Source organism: Corvus cornix, chromosome 28 (assembly GCF_000738735.6).
Source record: "Corvus cornix cornix isolate S_Up_H32 chromosome 28, ASM73873v5, whole genome shotgun sequence".
Classification (NCBI taxonomy): domain Eukaryota; kingdom Metazoa; phylum Chordata; class Aves; order Passeriformes; family Corvidae; genus Corvus; species Corvus cornix.
In genome coordinates this window covers 1,599,697-1,622,534 of record NC_046356.1, presented here as the reverse complement: position 1 = coordinate 1,622,534, position 22,838 = coordinate 1,599,697, and the positions used below count along the sequence as shown (strand labels likewise).

General features: G+C 49.0%; 1 protein-coding gene across 4 annotated transcripts in view; it reads right to left on the bottom strand.

Annotated features, from left to right (window-relative positions):
- Positions 1-22,838, bottom strand: part of DOT1L (DOT1 like histone lysine methyltransferase) — a 62,726-nt gene that overhangs the window by 4,226 nt on the left and 35,662 nt on the right. For all 4 annotated transcript variants that reach the window (XM_039566189.1, XM_039566192.1, XM_039566193.1 and 1 more), the window contains exons 8-23: positions 22,567-22,622; positions 19,704-19,783; positions 18,100-18,168; positions 14,866-14,972; positions 13,677-13,718; positions 12,251-12,334; positions 11,061-11,295; positions 10,099-10,212; positions 8,710-8,801; positions 5,856-5,957; positions 5,157-5,294; positions 4,104-4,229; positions 2,716-3,197; positions 2,373-2,496; positions 1,487-1,633; positions 79-205 (exon numbers count right to left, since the gene is read on the bottom strand). In XM_039566189.1, coding sequence (XP_039422123.1) covers positions 79-205; positions 1,487-1,633; positions 2,373-2,496; positions 2,716-3,197; positions 4,104-4,229; positions 5,157-5,294; positions 5,856-5,957; positions 8,710-8,801; positions 10,099-10,212; positions 11,061-11,295; positions 12,251-12,334; positions 13,677-13,718; positions 14,866-14,972; positions 18,100-18,168; positions 19,704-19,783; positions 22,567-22,622 — 2,125 coding nt within the window. The remainder of the gene's footprint in view (positions 1-78; positions 206-1,486; positions 1,634-2,372; positions 2,497-2,715; positions 3,198-4,103; positions 4,230-5,156; positions 5,295-5,855; positions 5,958-8,709; positions 8,802-10,098; positions 10,213-11,060; positions 11,296-12,250; positions 12,335-13,676; positions 13,719-14,865; positions 14,973-18,099; positions 18,169-19,703; positions 19,784-22,566; positions 22,623-22,838) is intronic.

Genomic DNA, 22,838 nt, shown 5'->3' with positions numbered 1-22,838 from the left:
AAGTGCTTGGAAACCTCGGCCACGTGCGTTTGGTGCTGCCCCAGCACAGGAGCAGCTGTGCCCAGGGGAGGCTGTTACCTGAGGTAGCCAAAGCCAGAGGCTTGTTTCCAGCAGCATTGCTTATGCCATTATGAGAACTAGCACCAATCTGCTTTTCAAGTGTCGATGAGTCTCTACTCTGGTGAACTGGGCTGGGTGTGCTTCTCTGGGGAGAGAAACAGGCGTGTCAGGACAGGGAACAGCATCAGAAGTGCACAGTTTAAACCAAATCCACATGCATTAGCACATCTGCCTAGGGAAGTGACTCTGCTTCCTGTATGTCCTAGATTCAGCTTGTTTTGAGAAAAACATGGATCAGCAGGTTATGGGCTAAAAATGCTGTGCTGAATTACACTGCAGCAGTATGTCACACAGCAGACACCAGGCAAAGAGGGAGGCTCATCATCACAGGATATTCAGGCTCAGGACAGCTCTGCCAGGAGCAGCAATGCCTCAGCCCACTGCTGCAGCAGGGAGGAGACTGATGGTTGTATGATGTCCCCAGAACAACCCTAAAGGGAACATGAAGTGCATCAGGCTGTGTTCTCTGGGACATTCTCTGAGGGTGTTTTCCTAAACAGGGAGAACACCTGTGAAATGGCAGCCTGAACAAACAGGGAGGTGCCACCCAGGGCTGACACTGCCCTGAGGACACCCAGCCTCTGCTCAGAGCTGGGCAGACTCTGGTTCTGCTAAAGCCAGAAGTCTTCAGCTGGAAAAATGCAATGGATTCAATACTGTGAACCAACTCCAGCTTTCCCAATATGGGGTTGAAAGACAAGCCATGGATGGATTCTAACTCACAGCACTCAGGAAAAGCAGCAAATGCTTCTCAGTTCTCTGCTGCAGCACTTCTGTGACAAACTGGTGTGAGAAACTGGACCAGGCTTATTTGAACTCCTCCTCCACTCAGAGAAGCAGGGACTTGTCACATCTCAACAAGAGATGGCCCCAGAAGCTCTCTGCTATAGAGCAGTCACTCACATGCGAGGTATCACAGCCCCGAGGGGCTGTTGAAGCCCACCCTGCACACGTGTGAGGAGAACAAACAGCTCCGAGGTGACTGAGACAGAATAATTCTCTCCCAGGTTCCTGCAGAAAGCAGGGCTGAGAACAAACTGACATGCAAATTCTCTGCTCCCACTGCCAGGAACTCTCAGGCTCTTCCACCAAGCCAGACATTCCAGACAAGGCTCTCCTGAGGCATTTACTTCACTCTCCTCCCTCCTGGCTGAACCACCCCCTACCTCTCCCCCCATTCCCACAGAGAAAGGAGAGGAAAAATCTCCACGATCTAAGAGCCAAGAGGATGCATCCCCCAGCAGCCTCCCCCGAGGAGCAGAGCTCCAGGATCAGCAGCCCCTGGAGGATGCTGGGGCACAGCACCCCATTCCTGCCCACTGGGATTTTAGTTAGGGATGGAAAGTGTTGACAATCCCTTACTCACCACCTTCTCAACACGGCTAGGTAGGACTACGCTGGCCAGAGGGATACTAACAGGGAGTTTATTGGGCTGCACTGTGCTCAGAGGAATACTGATAGGGAGGCTGGTGATAGTTTCTCCATTACTCACAGAGGTTCTCTCTCTCAAAACCTGTAAAATCAAACAAAGAAAGCAAAGTTCTTCCACAGGATATTGAAAAGGTTTTTAAGGTAGTGATAACCTGCTCCTTTCTATGTTTGTGTCATTCCCCCCACTCCTTTTTTTTTAAGGAATTACAGGACCAAGAGAAATGACTGCACATCAGACAGGGCAGGCGTGGAGCAGCTTGGTTACCAGCACCAGGCTCCTGGGACAGCAACATCCCACAGCACAGAAATGTGTAAATTAAAGCCACTGCTGGCCCCGAGCATCAGGGAAAGGAAGCCTTAGGCAAGCTCATTTCCCTGTGTTTTGGTTAGAGCTCTGTGAAAAGCACTCAGACATCAGAATTTGTATCTTGAGGCCCTCTGTAGCAGCCAGATGCATTTCCATGGCAACCTGCTACTGGAGGGCACCTGCTGCTCTGTGAGCCCCAATATGCTCCATGGCTGCACCAATTACATGGACCATATTTTTTTACTCTTTATTTTTCTAACTATGAAAGAGCCTCCTTTCCCAGCTCAAGCAGACACGTGCCAGATCAACCACTGCATTACTGGTGCTCAGAGAGGAGCACATCTTCCCCTCCCTTTGGCCAGCTCTGATTTATTGCATCACACCCACTGCATCTTGTGTCATTTGCCCTGCCAAGCTGGCCATAGAATGCAGTATTCCTGCATTGCCCAGTGTGGCCAACCTTCCCTTTGCTGCCCCAGGGGCAGCACCTGAGCAGCAGCAGCAGATCCTTTACCTTCTCTCCTGCACTGGGTAAGGCCGCGGGGGAGGAGGGCCGAGTTTCCTGAGGACTCAGCTTTATGCCATTTGCAATTCCAGGGCTTGGATATGTAAGGCCATTCTCTTTGACGTGCTCAGCTCTGGAAGAGAGGTGTACAACTGTGAGGATACAAAAGCCAGTGATGAGGAATTCCTGTGCCACACTCAAGGCACCGTCCCACCTCATTTATCCCCATAAGTTCTCACTGTGAGTTTTCTTGAAACAAAACTTTTTAAAACACATAAACCTCCACTTCGAAAAATATCTTTCCACAACCCAAATCAACAGGTTAACACCAGCCATCCTTCTCCCCTCTCACCTCTGTATCTCATTAGCTGTTGCTTTCCCATTGACTCCGTGGTCCTGATTCAAGTGTCTCCGCAGGGCAATTTTAGCTGGGGAAAACCTGGTGTAATCAGGGAGGGCCAGGCTGGTCACCTTGTCTGCCTTCTGCCTGCTGCTGTGGTTGGGGGTGCAGGGCACGATGTCCTGGTCCAGGTGGGAGTTGGGGTACTGGGGGGTGTTCTGCTTGGACGAGGGCCGGCTGAAGGCGTGCTGGAGCTCGTAGGGGGTGGCGTGGCCGTTCATGGACAGCTCGGGGCTCATGCCATTGATGTGGGGCATGGGGAACTTGGAGCACTCCAGCTCCAGCTGGAACCTGCCGTGCTCAGCCTCAGGGTCACGGCTCAGGTGGGTTTTGCTGTGCAGCTGCACTGACAGGGGCTCCTCTGAGGGCGTGTAGGACTTGAGCTGCAGCAGCTCCTGCTGCCGCTGACTCTTCTCAAGCTCCACGATGCTGATCTTTAAATGAAGAGGAAAACAAAAGGTAAAGATTACAGTTAACAACTCTATCCCATTATGGAGTTTTGCTTCCAAATCCTTCTAAGTAGAAGTGTCCCTACTTCTGGGAACAATGCATAACGAGGGACCCAAAGTTTGAGAAAAAATTTCTGCTCTGAGCTTGAGACCTAAAGGCCCAGGTGAGGGGAATGGCTCAGAGCCTCTGAGAAAGAACATTTCAGATCTTAAAACCAAAAGGAAGATATCTCCAACTTACAGAGAGAGTGTGGAGTAACGGAGTACTGCCACGGAAGGGAAAGGGCACTCCAGGCCAAGGCATCCAGCAAAAGGTTGGAACAGCTCTAGAGCCAATCTCACAGGGAAAGAAAAGCTCTTCACACAAAGGAGTTGAATTTCTTGTCACTATGCGAAATATCGCTCTGGGGGAAATTATTCCCACCCTATCCCTGGCAGTGCCCAAGGCGAGGCTGGACGGGGCATGGAGCAACCTGGGATGGTGGAAGGCGTCCCTGTCCATGGCAGGGGTGGAGTAAGATGAGCTTTAAGGTCCCTTCCAACCCAAACCAGACTGGAATTCTATGATTCCTGAATTGAGACATCAAAGCACACATGAAAATCACCAGCTTGTGATTTTTAATTATATGTAAAGATAAACCACGATTCCTCCTTCCACAACATCACCAAGGAATCAGGTCATGGTATCTACTGCCTTTAAAAGTTATCCACATCCTTAGTTACTAAAATCCTCTAATAGAAAGATCAATCTCTGGGGGAATAAAAAAGAAGAAACAAAAAAGCAGCACCTGGTTCATCCTTTCCCATCATATTCAGTGTAACACCCATAACTGGCCCACTGCCCAAGAGCTACCCCAAACTGGTGACTCTGATTTGCTCCTTGCTCTCTACCTGCAGTTCCAAACAGTGCTTTTGCTTCTCAGAAATCTGATTCTTCAAGGCCTGCTTCTCTTTCAGCAAGTTCTCCAGTGACAGCGTTGACCAATCCAGCTTCAGTTCTTCACACCGAGCCTTCAGCTGGGGGGAGACACAGGGACAGGGACAAACAGGTCAAAACACAGCTCTCACCCCTCCACACTGCCTGAGGTTGCTGCTGAAAGCCAGGAACTTTGCACTGAGTGTGCAAGAACCTCTTTAGCCCATTGCAAAATCCTCCCAGCCTGGTGCTGGGGAGTGTGGCAGCAGGTGGCCTGGCTCTTCTACAACAGAGTTATCACCCACCCTCACTGTTCCACATCCAGATATTCCCCTCAGCTACCTCCTGAGAGGGCTCAGCCTGGAGCAAAGGAGGCTCAGGGGGGACCTTGTGGCTCTGCACAAGTCCCTGTCAGGAGGGGGCAGCCGGGGGGGTCGGGCTCTGCTCGCAGGGAACAGGGACAGGAGGAGAGGGAACGGCCTCAGGCTGGGCCAGGGGAGGTTTGGGCTGGATATTGGGAAAAATTCTTCACAGAAAGGGTTGTCAAGCACTGGAAGGGGCTGTCTGGGGCAGTGGTGGAGTCACCACCCCTGGAAGTGCTCAAACAATGTGTGGATGTGGCACTTGAGGATGTGGTGCTCTGGTGAGCATGGTGGTGGTGCTGGTTGGACTTGATCTTAAAGGTCTTTTCCCACATTAACAGTTCCATGGTTCTTTGAGTTACCCAGATGAGCACCACAGGAGTTATGGCCAGAGCAAGCCCTGCACAAACTCCCTGTCCAGCCAGCTCCAGACCCAGTGACATCCAGAGCTCTTTGGAGACACAGCTGAGGCCAGAGCCAACTGCCACCTCAGGATTTGCTACAGGGTAAATAAAAGGTAAAAAAGGTTTCCCTGCAGGTTTCCCCCCATCACCCCTCTGTTTCAAAGGACCCTGAGCAGCTGGATGATGTTTCAGCCCCCAGCTCCTGCCCTGTCCTCACCCAAAGGGCAGCACCCCCTGTTCCCAGCCCAGGGGCTGGACTCACCAGCTGCAAGCTCTGATTCCTGAGTTCACTGTTGTCCTTCTCCAGCTGTTTTGTCTGTTCTTTCAGCTGCTGGTTGTGAGCAGAGATTTCCTTCTGAGCTTGGATCAGGTCATTGTATGTCAGAGCTTTAACTCCCAGCTAAAAGGTGAGAAGAGATCACTCATTAAGGCCCTGACACCCTCATTCCAGGTGATGTCCCATTCCCAAGTGACACTGAGGAGATCTGCAGAACTCTGCAGCTCTCAGGACCTCCCCCAGCATTCTCCAAGGCACTTTGTGGTTGCTGGGGGATAACAAGGAAGGACACAAGAACCTTGGAGTTGCTGTTCCACCCATTCAGCTGTAAACCTGGCATTTAGGCTTTGCCAGCCACCAGCACTGTCTGTGGAGAGCCCCCACATTTCCTCCTGTGCTCCTGAGCTTGGTTGGCAACACAGAGTTTGTTTGAGCAGCAGGGGATGAATCCTTCACCAAACACCACATGGCTGTGGTTTGTCCCATTCCTCGGGCACGGGGCACACAGCAATTCCAACACCAAGCACAAAACATAACCAGAGAGTGACACAGATTCCACCTTCCTGAGCCTGATCTGCTGCAAAGCAGAGGCTCGAGGCCTGAGACTGCTCTGGTCTCATTCAGCTTGACCAAAAACGTTCACATGCAGCTGACTCAGAACCATCCCCCCCAGCACAGAGGTACCTCATCGAGCTTCTGCTGAAAGAGCCGTTTGATTTCCTCTTTCTGGGCCTGGCAGTGGGTGAATAACTGCTGGGCTGTCCCCAGCAGCTGAGCATTCTTCTCCTGGAAGAGGGAACAGTGAGGAAACACTTTTAGCACCAGCTGCAGCATGGGCCATCTCAAGGAGATGTTTGTGGAATACTTTGGGGGTGAAGCTGAGCTTAGGGGAAGATGCAGGAGCTCATCCAGCCCAGCCCCAGACTCCTGAGAGCCTGGATTTGTTGGGGTGTGATACTGGTGGAGTTAAGGCACCTGAAAAGAGCTTTAAAGTAGGTTTTTCCCCCTGTATGGTAAAATACAATCAAGGCTGTCTTAAAAACTCATTTTTATCCTCCTAGTGCATTGTGAAGCAGCAGCAATAATCACATCCTACAGAGCAGAAATAGAACTGGAAAAGATTATCTGCACAAAATCTGCTCCCAAGCTGGGAACTGGCTCTAAATCCCCAGAGCCCCAGTTCAGAGTTTCCCTATCCAATACTCATGGAAGAGATGCAGTAAATGAAAATACACTGGGGGAGAAGGCAGGAAGAAAGTCCTAAATAATCCAAGCCAGTTTTCCCACTTGTGCCACCATTATTTCAGCGGGTCACCCGAGCCACTCACAGCACATTCCCTGCCCAGAACATCCCAGATCCCTGCTCCCTCGATCCGTGGCCATGCACAGCAAAGGGCAGGACAGGACTGGCTGATGAGCCTCATTTTTGCAGCCCCAAATGCAGGATTAGTGCAGCAAGGAGAGGCAGCTTTGGGATTATCCTGCTCTCCACTCGTGCTGCTGAGGCCAAGCAGGGATTGTGCAGCCCCTGAGCCACTGCTCCAGGAAAAGTGGGGTGCAAAAAGCACCTTGATCTTTTCCAACCTTAACAATTCCAGGACTCCATGACTGATCCTCCAAGCAGGGAAGCAGCAGTGCTGGAAACTCCCCACGTGCAGGAACACACAGTCCCTGCAATGCTGAAGGGGCTGCTCTGGGTGATGCCGAACAATCATTTTTGTTTTCAACACGAGGCATTTCATTCAGCTTTCCCAGGCACTGCAGGGGCTGACAGCTCCATCTAAGGGCACTCTGGGAAGCAGCAGCTGATTTTAAAATCATTATTACAGAGAGATTTTTATTGTACTTGAAAACCTTCCTGTAAGAGGGAATTGCTGAGCAGACCAGAGCCAGCCCCTCACCCAGCCAAGTTCTGCCTCTGTGAGGTTTAATTTGCCATGTAGCACTCCATAAAAAAATATTTTCATACTGAATTCCTCATTTTAATGTTTAAAAGTGTGGAGCAGCTGTTGGACACCACCACCAAGTGATGACTTTTCCACACTCCTGATTCCTTCTCTGTGCAGGGCACAACCCTTGCACACCATCATTTCATTTCTGCAAAGACAAGTTCACTTCATGCTGACTTTCCTGACGAGTGCAGAACAAGCAGAAAAATCTGCTGCTTAAGGAAAAAGATGAAAATTCAAAGTGCTGATTGACTGTGAAAGCAAATGGAAATATCCACAGAAAAGAGGTTTCCATGAACACCACACCAGCATCAACCACTTCTCAGTAAGAAATGGGGTGGCACAAGTTAATCTCTCTCCTTTGGAGAGTTCCCAATATGGAAAACACGATAAAAAAGCCCAGTGACTTTATGCTGATGCTCTTACAAAGGTACAGAGCAAAGGAAAGCTTCCACAGGGAATGCCAAAAGCTGGACCTGGACAGAATCCCAGACTGGTTTGGGCTGGAAGGACCTTAAAGCCCATCCAGTGCCACCCCTGCCATGGGCAGGGACACCTCCCACTGTCCCAGGCTGCTCCAAGCCCCAATGTCCAGCCTGGCCTTGGGCACTGCCAGGGATCCAGGGGCAGCCCCAGCTGCTCTGGGCACCCTGTGCCAGGGCCTGCCCACCCTCCCAGGGAACAATTCCTGCCCAATATCCCATCCAGCCCTGCCCTCTGGCACTGGGAAGCCATTCCCTGGGTCCTGTCCCTCTCCAGCTCTCCTGGAGCCCCTTTAGGCACTGGAAGGTTTTAACTGCAAGTTCAAGTTTATTGCTGAGCATTATGGAGAAAGGCTCCTCTGCAGAAGGAGCAGGAACAGACTCTCATCAGGGCTAATTGATACAGCAATTAAATCATTCATAGCTGAGATAAAGCACGACAAGAAGGTGTTCAGGCAGGAAATCTCCTCCCTCTGCTGGTGGCTCCATGGCAGAGAAACATCCCACTGCACAGCTCCAGGACTCTCCTTGCCTTTCCATGTATTCCAGTGCATGATTTGGATCCATGGATTTACATTTACACTTTGCCCACCAGTGCAATCCAATGCATTCTGATTATCAGCACCAAGGATGCTGAGCTAAATCCCCTAAATCTGTGATGACAGCTTGGGTTTCTCAATCCCTGTGAACTGTGGTTCAGAGAATGCTGGAATTGGGTTGGGTTGGGAGGAACCCATCCCTGGAAGTGCCCAAGGCCAGGCTGGATGGCACTTGGAGCACTCTGGGACAATGGAAGGGGTCCCTGCCATGGCAGGGGTGAGACTGGATGGGCTGTAGGGTCCCTTCCAACCCAAATAATCCTGGGATTCTGTGATTTTAAGTCAGCATTGTCAGGTGGGGGCACAGAAGGAATGGGGGGGTGCAGCTCTATCATTTTGCAGATTTAAGCACACAAAAACTGAGTTTGCAACAAAATCCCCTGGCAGCTGTTCAGCCCAAGGAGGAGTGGTGTAAATGCACACAGTTCCCATCTCCAGCACTCTTCCCCACATCCCAGGAACTTCAGCCTGGTAATTTTGTTTAGAAATGTTAAAAAGTGAAACCCACCTTTTCCTGCTCCAGTAACTGTTGCAGACTTGCTTTGTACTGAGGAGTTTTCATGTATGCCATGAACTGCATGTACTGGATCTTAAATGAGTCTGCAAAATAAATCACAGGAGGAATTCCAGCAGGGAGTCATTGCAATGCCCCTGTTTGCCCCTATCTGCTCCTGGCCACCTCTCCTTACTCTTCTCTCTCTTGCTTTTGATTTGGACTCGTAGTCAGACCAAGCCATTGAAGATGGATTTAAGGACATGCTGAAAATCCATCTCCTGGTCCCAAAGGAACTCTTGGATCCATCGGCTCCAACGGAAGCCAGGACAGCACATCCAAAGAGGCAGAGGAAGGTGCTGGGGGCTCAGGGTGTGTTTGCATGAGCAAAAAGGAGCTGAGTGGTCTGAGTGCTCCATAAGCAGAAATCATAAAAGAAATGAGCTGGAGGAGCCCAAAGCAGCCCTGAGCTCAGAGCACTCAGCCAGCACCAACACAGGGCCTGTTCCTCCTCCTCCCTCCGAGATGAGGAGCTCTACACCCGCTTTACTCTCCTCTCCAAGGAGCCCTTGGCTTCTCATTACCCTTTATCTCCAGCAATGACCCTTCCTCCACCCCAGCCCTTCCATCATTAAAGGCAACCCCAGGACTAAGCCCAAAACAGGCAAATGGTGTGCAAAAACCTGCACAAGGCTTAGCCCAGACAAGGGTCATTGTGTCCCCATCCACCCTGCCTCAAAACACTCCTCAAAATCACTCTTTTGCCACAAAATATCCCTCAAAATCACCCTGTCTTTCTCTTTAACAAGAAATCAGCCATAACTGACACAACAGCAAGAGAGCACACGTTAAGGATATCACAGATGACCTTGGTCCCCAACACAGACAGGACCATTCTGCCCCATTCCTAGAGCATCCTGGACTGGCTCATGCCCAATGCCAAAAGCCAGAAACAGCTGGGAGGGGACAGAGAGCAGAAGATCAAAAAAAAAAAAAAAAGCCCTCCAGGTTTTCCCTTAAAGCACCTTCTGAACATGAAGTGAATTTTCCAACCACACCTTTGTGACCTCAAACTCTCAGACAGCACCTCATTTACTGGCTCTGAGCTCAGCAGAGGGAATGGAGTGGGGTTCCCCAGGATTAAGAGAATGGTTTCATTTCAAGTAAAGCTTCTTCTGACTATTTCTGCTGAACCCAAGCCTTGCTGCCTTTTATGCCAAACGAGAGCTGAACCAACATCAGAGAACAAAAGCAGAGCAAAACACCAACTTCAGCAGGAGGAGGGACCTTGTGGTGATGCCAGAGGAAGTGGGGCGGGCAGGGGAAGGTGGGAAGGAGATAATCCCCCCTCCTGCCCCATGCAAAACCCCAAAGGGGACGTTGGCAGGCCAAGGCCAGCCTTACCTAGCAGCTTCTGTAGTGCAGGGGGGGTGGGTGTCACCAGGAGCTGGTTGGACGAATGCCGTTGCACTTTAGGAGGTAGTTGGTAATATGGGCTATGAGGTGACTTGTAGGCATCTGGGGAGAGACAAACACAGCCTCAGACCAGCACTCAGTGCGTGGGACAAGGACAGGAGCTCTACCACTGACAACATGGCATTTGTCATGACATCAAAACACAGCCCCAGACACACGGACACACGGCCCGAGACACACGGACACACTGGCCCAGACACACGGACACACGGCTCCAGACACACGGACACACGGCCTCAGACACATGGACACACGGCTCCAGACACACGGACACACGGCCCCAGACACACGGACACACAGACACACGGACACACAGACACACGGACACACAGACACACGGACACACGGCCCCAGACACACGGACACACAGACACACAGACACACGGACACACGGTCCCAGACACACGGACACACGGCCCCAGACACACGGACACACAGACACACAGACACACGGACACACTGGCCCAGACACACGGCCCCAGACTGTTTGGAAGGATATCTGTGCTCCATCCTAAGAGCAGCAGCTGAGAGAAGGCAGCAGCCACAGTTCAGCCCCAGCTCCTGGCTGAGTACCCACAGACAGATCCCCCACCCAGTACCATCAATACATTAATCACCATCAATCACCATTAATCCCACCCCCATCAATACATTAATGCCATCACCACTAACACATTAATCACCATCAATACATTAATCCCACCCACACCACCATTAACACATCAATCACCATCATCACCACCATCACCACCACCTCAAGGGCAGCTTTGCTCTGGTGGCAACAGGGGAGTTATGCCACAAAACCAAACTCAACCTGGCAATAAAGCAAAAATGAGCACGTCCAGAGCTTCAGAGACTGATCCAGGCTCTTCCAGCACCCCTGCACTCACCCTGAGGAGAGGATGAAGATGTCTGGGAGACAGTCTGAGCATGCAGAAGTTCTAGTGCAGTTTGGTTCTTCTTGGTCTTGCGTTCAGTACTCGCCGTGTTCATTTTCTTGGGGCGCCCTCGTTTCCTCCCTGCCATTTTCCTGCCTTTCTTACTCAGCTTTTTCTTCCGGGCCTTGGAGGGAGATGGCTTTTTAACAGAATTTGCTGCAGCTTTTTCTTCTTCAGCACCAGAATCCTGAGAGATTTTGAAAAACTTTGGTCATTTCTACCTCCACATGAAGCATTCCTTTTCAGCAAACATTAATAACTGTGTTTAGCTTTCTGAAAGGAGACTGATGCAGTGCAGTTCAATAACTTGCCAGGGGAGCAGGCTTGTTTGGGGTAAGAGTTGTTCCCAAGGAGTTGTGCTCATTCTCTTCTAGACTTACCCATTACAGAAAAGAAAATGCTGAAAGGGGGAACCTCAGGCAGAATTAAGTGGGATATTGGGAAGGAATTCTTCTCTGTGAGGGTGGGCAGGCCCTGGCACAGGGTGCCCAGAGCAGCTGGGGCTGCCCCTGGATCCCTGGCAGTGCCCAAGGCCAGGCTGGACATTGGGGCTTGGAGCAGCCTGGGACAGTGGGAGGTGTCCCTGCCCATGGCAGGGGTGGCACTGGATGGGCTTTAAGGTCCCTTCCAGCCAAACTGTTCTGTGATTCTGTTAAATCTGTACCTGTTGTCTAAGAAAAGCTGATTATTCATCCTTCCCTGACTATATACAACTGAATTTCACTCAAAAGTCAGAGTACAATCAATACTTTATATTTTTGGGCATGAACAGGCACTGCATTTCTCACAGCATTACCCAAGAAAGGAAATGAGTCTTTGCAGAAGAGACTCAGCCCTTCAGTGGGCTGTGACTCAGGGACAGCTCTGCAAACTCCTGCTGGATGCAAGCGAGGGTGGACAACCAACTATTCATCTTGCAGCACCTTGGGGTTTTTTTCCCCCAGAATTAGTGGTGCGACTCCCAAGTGCAGCTTTTATTCACTCACTCCATCATATTTTTGGGCACAGCAACAGCAGTTTGTGTGCTCAGAGTAAAACCCAGCAGCCTTCCCACAGAGCCAGGCTTTTCCTGACTCAGAGCACGAGCTCGTGCACAGCCACACAGGAAGCACAGTCAGTGCACAGAAATGCAGGATGTTCACCTTGTTTTCTTGGACCTTCGTTGGAGTCGTTGTGTTACTCTTGTTTTCTCTTTGTTGACGACGTCTAGCTGCCTCTTGTTCCTCCTGGGGAAAAGGGGTGGGAGATTTCATCATTTGCTCGTGCATTTGGCACTTTTTAATACAGATCACTTTGTTTCCCAGCTTAGTTTTCCACAAGAGAAGGGAAAAACCTTCCCCTGCCTCAAGGCCTCACTCAGGTGAGAGCAAGTCCTTTTCCACTGCATTCCCCACCTCCAGAGGAGATTAAATTCCAACCTCTTCCCATATTCTCCCCTCCCAACCCCACACTGCTGTATCAGGTTTCATTTGGATTATTATTATTATATTATTAAACATTTCAATAGCTTCCCCACAAGCCCAGCATTTCGTGGTGCCACTTTAAAAATCTTCCACGATGGAAATGGCAAAGCCATAAATCATCATCTAGTTCAACTTTAGCCAAGTTTATCAAGGTGATTAATAAAAACTAAAAGCAGCAACTTTTCAGGCTGATTTTCTCCCAGGCTGACAGAAAATTTCCTTGTTCAGAGAAAATCTCTTTTTTCTCTTAGCAAAAAAAAAAAAAAAAACCTCTTTCAGACAGGAAATTTCCAGGACTCAGCCAAAGCCTTTCCTGCACCTTCCAGGTGAGGTTTAACCTGCATAAGAATTCTGGCAATTCCAACACTCCTTTGATTTAAGCACCAAACCAGTGGCAGGTTTCACTGTGAAAAGCAGGGAAGGTCAGAAGTACGCTGAGCTTTTTTTTTTTTTTTTTCCCTCCAAGAAGTCTTTTTTATCCCAAATGTGAGTGGAGCAATCTGAAATAATTCCATTTCAGAGCCCCCATGAGCTCTGCTCCTACAGAGCCACTCAGCCTGAGGATGAACATTTACCTGAAGTTTTAAATTGAGTGGCCTCACTTAATTCTCTTCCTGGGAATCCATTGATTATTTCAGGTTAACACAGCCCTGCACAGTCCCAAAAATCCTTCGGCATTTTAATTCCACGTGTAACAGCCCAGACTGCAGCAAATGACAACTCACTCTGTGCCTCCAATGGCACATCCCAAAAGGAACATTTCAGAGCATTGCTCAGCTTCATTTCAGGAGCTGAGCACTGGGACAGATTCAAACCATCATTCCCTTCTTTAATTCCAGTTCTTTAATGAAGAAATAGCTCATTATAGACCTCCAGTGCAAGGTAAAAGCACCTTGGGGCTGCCCCATTAATTCTCTATTAGAAATCCCTTGGACATGATTGAATTAGTGCTTGATGGCATCTGAGGCTTCCCTTCAATTAGCTCCGTGTTCTTTGCCTACCAAGAAAATCTGATTTCCTATCAATTCTGTCCACCTGTGAATAAATTCCTCACAGTGGCTGCTCCCTTACTTGGAGTTTACTACAGAAAATGACTGAAACTTACCCTGAGTTTTGGATTTTTGAGACTAGAAAAATAGTTTTCAAGCTGAAAATAGAAAGAGAAGAGAGTCATCTTCAAAGCCATGACAGATGAACACAGAAGAATAAAATATTAGCTTAAAATAAGTGCAGAACTGCAGAAATTCTGACTGCTTTGCTTCTGACAAGCTGCATCAAGAAGCCACTTACATTCATTCTTTTCAGCCACCCAGCCTGTTGTGTAACAGGGCATAATCCAACCTCTACAAGGTTTTATCATCCCCACCACTGCCTGGCCTTGTTTTAAAGCTTTGTGTCACATATCTCCCCTCAGCAGAGGCTGATTTTCAATGAAGTTACTTTCACTGGAGCTGCTGCACCCTTGTACTCCACCATTTATCTGCACTCTGGCATATTCCTGAACAAAAGCATTGTTAGACTACAGCAGAGCAAGGAAAGCAGCCTTACTGTCACACTTTGAAAAACTTGGGCTGCAATAAATTGTTTGTCCACAAAACGTTTCATTTCCATGGGGTTTGTTGGGTTTTATGGAGGAGTTGGGGTTTTTTTGGGGGGTTGGGGTTTTTCTGGTGGGAGGGGTGAGGTGTTGTTTAGGTTTTTTATTGTTGTTGGTTGGGAGTTTTTGGATTTGTTGTTTGGTTGGTTTTTGTTTTGTTTTGTTTAATTTCAAAACACCAGTGAATGCATCACCATTGTTGTGGAGCTTGGGCTGCTTCTACAGCAGCTGAGAATTTCACTAAAATTGAGATGTACGGGTTGAATATGACTGAATGAAATGGTCTGTGCACCACAGAGGAATCAAAGCCCCACTGAGTCTCTCCTCAGTGAGGAATTTACAGCAGGAGACCCCAATTCTGAGGAGCTGCAGAAGGAATTTCATCAGTGAATCTCTGCGCCTTCAGGAAGTCAGCACTGCCCTCATCCCCAGGGGGTGTGGAACCCTGGAGCAGCCAGAGTTGGTTTGCACACTCAGGTGTGTAAATACACAAAGGGACACGGACACAAGTGCCAGGCAGAAGGATGTGGAGCTGGAAAACGCTGCCCTGGAGCAGCCAGAGTCAGTTTGCACACTCAGGTCTGTCAATACACAAAGGGACGTGAAGACAAGTGCAAAGCAGAAGGATGTGGAGCTGGAAAACGCTGCCCAGGAGCAGGGCAGAGGCTCCTGGCCCCATGGCAGCCCTGGTACTCACTATGGTTCTGTCAATCGTGTGCAGGTAGTAGGAGACTGGTTTCCCCGTCCAGGACACGGAGCCCTTCAGTGGTGACAGCTCCACAACCCTCATGATAGTGCCAATATCTGTGGGAGGAGAGCCAGGTGAGGGAAAAGCTCAGCTGAGACCAGCCAGGCATCAACACTGAGAAATCTGGTTTGCAGATCCTCCAGGAAAACACTGCTGGGAGTTGAGAGGGAATTTCTTACTCTCTTGCTACGTGCACCCCACAGGAAACAAACATGTGGGACATGTACCTTTCAGCCAGCCAGCCCAGAGTGAATTCCTCAACCTTGGCCAAGAGAACAACAAGGAACAACACATTTTTCCAAGGAACAACACATGTGTGACAGGACTGAATTAAACAGTCCCAGAACGTCACCAGCCCAGCCCCTGTCAACTGTAGCTGCCCCATATTTGGACCGGGGACAAACATGTTCTGGGTTTGCTTTCTTGTCTAATTTTGTTTTGTTCTCCAGAATTAATGGCAATGGGATGTGCCTTAAACACCCCCACAACCACTGAGTGAGTGGCAGGGCTGCAGGAGAAATTATGGCACGTTTCTAATTAAACACAAATGACCCAGAAGAGGCCAAAAGCAAGGTTTGGGATTCAGAGACCTCAACCACTATTTTAACCACATTTTAATACTTGTTTTCATTTGTCCCAACTCTTTCCACATTTCCACTTTTTCTTACAGATGGAAGCACTAAGGACAAAAGTGGTGTTGAGGGAATTGGTGCCTCCTTCTTAAAGCTTGATCTTTTCCATTGTTTTGTATAAATGATTTAAATGCTCATACTTGAGATCAGAGTATTTGATAGGCAGGTGAGACGTGACTCAAGTCATGCTCAGGCACCAAAAAAAGCCTTGATGAATAAAAGTCTTATGAAAAACCTTGTGGGGCAGCACAAAGGCAGCAGAGCAGTGACATCCCCTGTACCACGTGCAGGATACTGGCCATGGCATTTCCCTGGAAGTGTCACTTGGAACAGGCCACTGGAACAAGGCCCAGGCCCAGCACATCCCACACAAGCTCGTTTGATATTGGTATTTCCCAAACATAATATGGTTCAGAATGGGATTAAGCCTTAAAATTTATTCCCACAATTCTCCCTGTTTGTAGCATGCAAAGGTAATTTTTTTTCAGGGCCTTTTGTCTGAATCCCTGGAAGTTTCCTACTGGAGGAAGCTGTTGTCTCTCCTTTTGCTAAGCCTCTCACCCATCCAAACCCCAATTAATCATCTCAATATAATTTTAACATCAGCATTTCCATTCATCTTTAAACAACAGCTGAGATCTGAAACTTCAGCATTCTAGAAAACATTCCCAATGAATCCGTGCTGGGGTGGGAGCTGGAATGGGATAAAGATCTGGCTCAGCTGGCACTCGTAGCCAGGGCTGTTCTGAGGGGAAAGGAGCAGCACATGTTGGCCTCAGTCTCCCAAATGCAGCAGAGAGAGAAGGAAATGGGAAGAATCCAGGAAAGAAAAGGCTTGAGAGGCCAAACCCCTGTATTTTTGTGGGCAGGTCTCATTGAAACTTCTCCAAGTGCATTCTTGGATTTCCTCAAGCTCTGGTGGGCTCTGCAAGAGGGCCCAAGCTTCACTCACACTCTCTTTGCCTCATTAGCAAACTGACAGCCTGATTCCAGCTTTCCTGAAGTTTGAGGTGTTCCAGAAGCACCATTCCACCTTTTTTTCCCTTTTATTTTCAAGTCCCTGTCTCCAAGGAATTGGCAGTCCAGCACCCAAGGGTCAATAAGGTTCCAAACCACCAGAGGCCCATGAAGAGAATTTCAAACAGGGAAGAAAAGTGCAGGTTCGGCTGCCTGATGTGTGGGACACCACAAGAATTCCAGTTTGGTAAAAATAACTCCCAATGCCACAATTTACTTCATGACAGTCCAAAAATTACTGTTCTTCAAAAGCAGTTTAAGCTGAAATTAGCACAGCTCGAGATTTGGAACTCAGTGAGTTGCTCCCTATGTTTGCACAGTGAGGGAATGAGACGGGGTTGATTTAGGGAAAGTTTAGCACTGGACACAGTAAATACAAGTAAACCCCAGCTTGGACTGTTCTTTTGCTTGAGAAATTTCATGGAATAACCTGAGCTGGGACTCACAAAGATCATCAGTCTCGGCCCTGCACAGACATCCCAGTTTCAACAATGGAAGTCTGAGAAAGGTCAAAAGCATAACCAAAACATGGAACATCCCAAAAGCTCCTTAAACTGCAGCTCATGTCCTTGCACAGGACAACACCGGCAAACATCAAGTCCTGCATGTTCAGAGGAGGAGAAAGACACAACCCTGTGCTGGCAATAAACCAGGCCCAGGGCCTGGGTGTATCTCAGAGAGGTTTGTTTGCTCAATGCACAGCACAGGAGATGTTCACAGTTGAACATTTCACAGAATCCTGGAATGGTTTGGGTTGGGAAAGACCTTAAAGCCCATCCAGTGCCACCCCTGCCATGGGCAGGGACACCTCCCACTGTCCCAGGCTGCTCCAAGCCCCAATGTCCAGCCTGGCCTTGGGCACTGCCAGGGATCCAGGGGCAGCCCCAGCTGCTCTGGGCACCCTGTGCCAGGGCCTGCCCACCCTCCCAGGGAACAATTCCTGCCCAATCTCCCATCCAGCCCTGCCCTCTGGCACTGGGAAGCCATTCCCTGGCTCCTGGCCCTCCATGCCTTGTCCCCAGTCCCTCTGCAGCTCTCCTGGAGCCCCTTTAGGCCCTGCAAGGGGCTCTAAGTTGTCCCCAGAGCCTTTTCTTCTCCAGGTGAACACCCCCAGCTCTCCCAGACTGGCTCCATAACCTGGAAGCCTCAGGAATCCTGACTGGTGGGGTTTATCTGCCTGGATTTAGGGTGTAAGGAACTCCCCTGTGAGTCACTGCAGCTCTTTGTGGCTGAAGAAACGAATCACACTCTTGAACTCCTGATTTCTCTTCAGCTCCAAAGTTGCCCAGGCAGGGACACATTGATGGGACAAACATCAAAACACAGCAGTACAAACCCCAAAAAGTGTCTGTTTGCTCCTCTCTCGGGTGGGGTTTTTTTGATTGATTTTAAGTACCTGTCACTTGGTGTGCCCCAATAATCCAACAGCATTTTCTACTTATTTAAACAACTCTAAAAAGCAACAACACCCCCCCAGACATGTTCAGATAATGAATATCCACAACTGTAATAACAATAAAAAGGGCAATCATACCACTCAAGTTTCGACTGTTAATTCTAAAATTTAGAGGTGCAAAAGGTTTTGAGGACACAATTCTCCCACCTGGAAAAAAGGAGAAAAGAAATAAAAAAAAGCACAGTCAGCTCCATTATTTGTTCTAGAAATAACTACTTAATAAATATAACCCAGTACAGAGCCCTAAAGAGCAGCCCTATAAACCTGCCCCTTGTATAGCACTAAAAAAAGAAATAAATCCCTTAATCCTCATTTTGGCAGCCCCAAGAAAGCCAATCTATGATTCCTGCCAGGTGACACCTCAAGGATCACTTTAAAATGAAAGATTTGAAACATTTGGGGAAAGAAAATACATTAATTCTCAGTGGCAATCTAAAGAAATTTCAATTATCTCCTTCCTCCTTGGGATCTTTTATACACAAGCCCCCAAAGCTGTTTTATTTAGAGGCCACTAATCTGCATTTCACGGGTATTTGGGGTCATTCAGCTCAAGGCAGAGCCTGAGCACACTCTGGGAAGAGAAATTAGGTTTTGTCATTGTAAAAGGGTTCTTGAACCAGCCCCACCTTCCCACTGCTCTCAAGCCACCATTAAACAAGTTTGGAAAATGAAAAAGTAAACCAGTTAAATTAAAGAAAACAGCTTAAGTTTGGGAGTTTGATGGTTTGCAGCAGAGCCCAAAAGTCACATTATTTATTTCAGCACAAAGCTGTGCCATGGGAAGCCACAGCTGCTTTGTTCACACCACACATTTTCCTGTCAGAAATTGTTATTTCTGTCATTTCTGCCACAATCAAGTGAAATTGTTATCCCAGTGGTTAAGAGCAAAGAAAAGACACCCAGGGCAATGGAAAGGCCGTGGTGGGGTTAGTGGGTGTGCAGTGAGGCTTCCCAAGGAGCATCCAGTGACAGTGTCCCTGTTTGCATGGAATTGTGGAACCATTAAGGTTGGAAAAGACCTTCAAGATCTTTAAGTCCAGCACCACCACTATGGTAACCACTAAACCCTGTCCCCAAGTGCCACATCCCCAGGTTTTTGAGCACTTGCAGGGATGGAGACTCCAGCATTTCAATACTCAGGAGTTAACACCCAGCACTGAATGGGACAACTCTGAACAGGAGAACCCAGGAAGTGAGTTCTGTATGGAATTACAGCCTGGCCTTCCAAAGCTGTGCCTCTGCAGCCAAGAATCATGGAATGGGCTGGGCTGGAAGGACCATGAAGCTCATCCCTGCCATGGGCAGGGACACCTGCCAGTATCCGAAGGTGCTCCAAGCCCATCCAGCCTAGCCTTGGACTCTGCCAGGGAAGCAGGAAGTTTGGCCTTGGCTGTTGAGTGTTTTGTGGGCTCCCAAAAGAGGGACAGATGGCCCAGCAGCTCCTCCCACCCCAACCCTGCTCCAGAGCCGTCCCAGCAGAAGGGATGCTCCAAGGAGCCAGGCAGGTCTGGGCAGCCATGAAGGTGGGAAGTGGAAATCCCAACTGTGGTGCAGACACTTGGCCCCAAGGCACAGAACAAACCTCCCAGCCCAGCTCTGCCAGCTGGAACTGAGCCCCCCTCCCACCCCAGCTCCCACAGGAATCAGGAAACCAAGGGAAAAACATTTCCAGCCGGATTTACCTTCCTTCATGTTCGCAAAGCGCTCCTTCAGCTGGTGATCCACCTCAGGCCCGAAGGCAAAGTTATTCACAAAAATAACACTGCAAAACAATGACCCAGTTAAAGATTGGGGAGCCAGGAACATCCCACAGGGACCCCCCAGCCACATCACAGCCACTTGGAGCCTTCCCAGCCACTCCAGCCATGGACAAACCTGCTGGTCCCCAACTCTACAGCTCCTGCCACCCAACACATGGAGAGCAACACTCAGCACAACAAACTTTATCCTGTTCCTTCTTGGTGGGGGACTTAAAAGATTACAGCAAAATATCAAAATATATTTCAGAACCCCACAATGGTTTGGGTTGGAAGGGACCTTAAAGCTCACCCAGCCCCACCCCTGCCATGGGCAGGGACACCTCCCACTGCCCCAGGCTGCTCCAAGCCCCAATGTCCAGCCTGGCCTTGGACACTGCCAGGGATCCAGGGGCAGTCCCAGCTGCTCTGGGCACCCTGTTTCTCTTCCAGCTCTAAATTCCCCATAATGCCAGAAGACAGTAACATCTCAGCACATTTTCCCTGTCCTAAACCCAGCACTTCAGCCCTACCCACAAAAAGAGGAATTGTATCTTTCTTTCTGGGTTAGGAAATTCAATTGAGGGAGGGGGTTGCTCCTGGGGGAAAAAAAAAAATCATATGGAAACAAGGAAATCTGCACAGAGGTAAAATCAGAGGTAGAATCCCATAAATGATAAAAGGGTTTGGGAAAGAACCAGAACATTAAAAAATAATTTAATCACAGATTTAAAAAGAAACACCCCTTTAGTTTTAAGGTCTCATCAGCCTGGTCTCATTGTCCCTGGTGCCCATTTACTACCAGGCTGCAACAAGAGTCCTCAACAGCTCTTGGAAGTGGTTGAGCTCCCTGCTGAATGAACTTGTCAGGGGAGGTTTGGGATGGAGCTCAGGGAAAGGTTCTTCCCCCAGAGGCTGCTGGGCACTGCCCAGGCTCCCCAGGGAATGGGCCCAGCCCCGAGGCTGCCAGAGCTGCAGGAGCGTTTGGACAGCGCTCTCAGGGATGCCCAGGCTGGGCTTGTTGGGGTGTCTGTGCAGGGCCAGGGGCTGCACTGATGATCCCTGAGGGTCCCTTCCAGCTCAGGCTATTCCAGGATTCTGTGAGGTGTAAAAGCCATCCTGGCCTATTGTTCCCACATGAAGAACGGATTTCTTTGCTGGAAAACTCCCTTCCCAGTGCCTCCACACATGAAACGTGTTCAACAAGGACATGGAGTTTAAGAGCAGAAGCCAAAGCTATTAAAACCCACGAACGAAAAAAAAATGTTTATACACCAAGAGAAAAAAAAAGTTTATCTTGCTACGCCTTGCTCTTGGAAATTCGGGAAACCCTGCCTGGCAAGTAAAGCTAGCAGGGGTTTCTTCCTCTTCCTTCCCATGTGCCAATAAAAAAAAGGGCCTTGCAATAGAGCCAAACATGTTAATGGAACTAGAAAACATCCAGGAGATCCAGGAGAGGAAGGGGAAAAGCCAGAGCGTGCAGATGTGTGTTTTTATAGTGTTCACTCTGGCACAGAATTCTGCGTGCACATGCAGGGCACAGGAACCCCGAATCCCCCCCCTTGGGCTCAGCCCTCGTTCCAGGAGGTTTTGCCAAGCCACAGGCACAGGGATCCCCTGGAATACACCGGGAACTATGTCCTGGTGCCAGCCTCATCCCTGGCAGTGTCTAAGGCCAGGCTGGACAGGGCTTGGAGCAACCTTGGAGCAAAAGTGGGAGGTGTCCCTGCCCATGGCAGGGGTGGTACTGGATGAGATTTAAGGTCCCTTCCAACCCAAACCATTCCAGAATTCCCTGATCCTGCACCAGAGCGAGGTGGAGCAGCACTGAGACACACAATGAGTGCCATGCCACACAAACCAAACATCTCCCAGCACTTCTGGGTGCAGTCAGAGCTCCTTAAGCCAAAAATTCCTCTAAAATTTAAATTAATTCCGAGGAAAGTTGCCCGGGCAGCGGAGGAGTGTGCACTTGGAATAACAAGCAACAAAGCCAAACCCAAGTGCGCTGCAAGGCTGGGACAAGTCTGCCCACAAATTAAAAGGCACCTCCAGAAGAAAGTGAGGGACAGAATCCTGCAGGAGTCACCAGCCTGGCAGACGCCTCCTCCAGGCTCTCAAAACCAGAGCTTTGGGAGCAATCCAGAAATTGCCACAACTCTGAAGGCTTTCAGAGCCCTCTTTGACAACTGCCTTCCATTCCCCCACATAACAGGGTGGCCCAGAAGGTCATATAAAAATAAAGAGGGTTTTTTCTACCCATAAGGCTGAAAGAATGTAAAGCTTTAAAAATACAGACGATTTTTATTGCTTTTAACAAACTTACTCTCCTTCTGCTCCCTCAGAAAGGAGCCTAACCCTCTGTGCAGTTCCTCACATAAATAAATCTTCAAGACAATTAGTTTAAATGAACTTCCAATTTAAGTTGAAAGAAACTCACTTGGGTCTCTTCCTTTTTATTAGAGGGAAAGTGAGCCTGTGTGCCCCAACAGCCAAGATAAGGAGAGTTTTGCCAGAATCCCTGACATGAACTATAGGGATATGCAAAACAAATGGGAGGTTTGTGCTCCTCTTATAACCAGAATTTATCTTGGATACACCCTTGTATGGAATATCATGGGACATGCACTCAAAGCCATTCTTCTAGTCAGAAGACAGGATCTGAAGAGGCCAGTGTAAGAGTTGGCAGATAGACTTGGGGTATTTGCTATGGAAATTCTATATAAAAAGCTGGCCAGCCTCCCAATTTCCATTATACAAACTCCCAAATATCCAGCTCAGAAAGCAGCATTCATTTGCTGTACTGTACCTTGTGTTTGCAATCCTCTCCCTCCATTCTTCTGAGAGGAAGTCACCTCTTTCCAGCTTAAAACAAGACAAAGAACACAGAAACACAGAGGAGTTAACAGGGTTCCCTCCTGCTCCCTTCAGAGGGACAAACAGGCTGGACCAGCTCCCTGACCCCACAGCAACCAGGGACAAATGAAGCCTTTTGGAAACCCAGAGGTGGAGCAGGGAGAGCTGACCCTGCTCATTCGTCAAATCCCAGAGGTTTCTCCCTCCCTGCTCCCACCCTCGGCC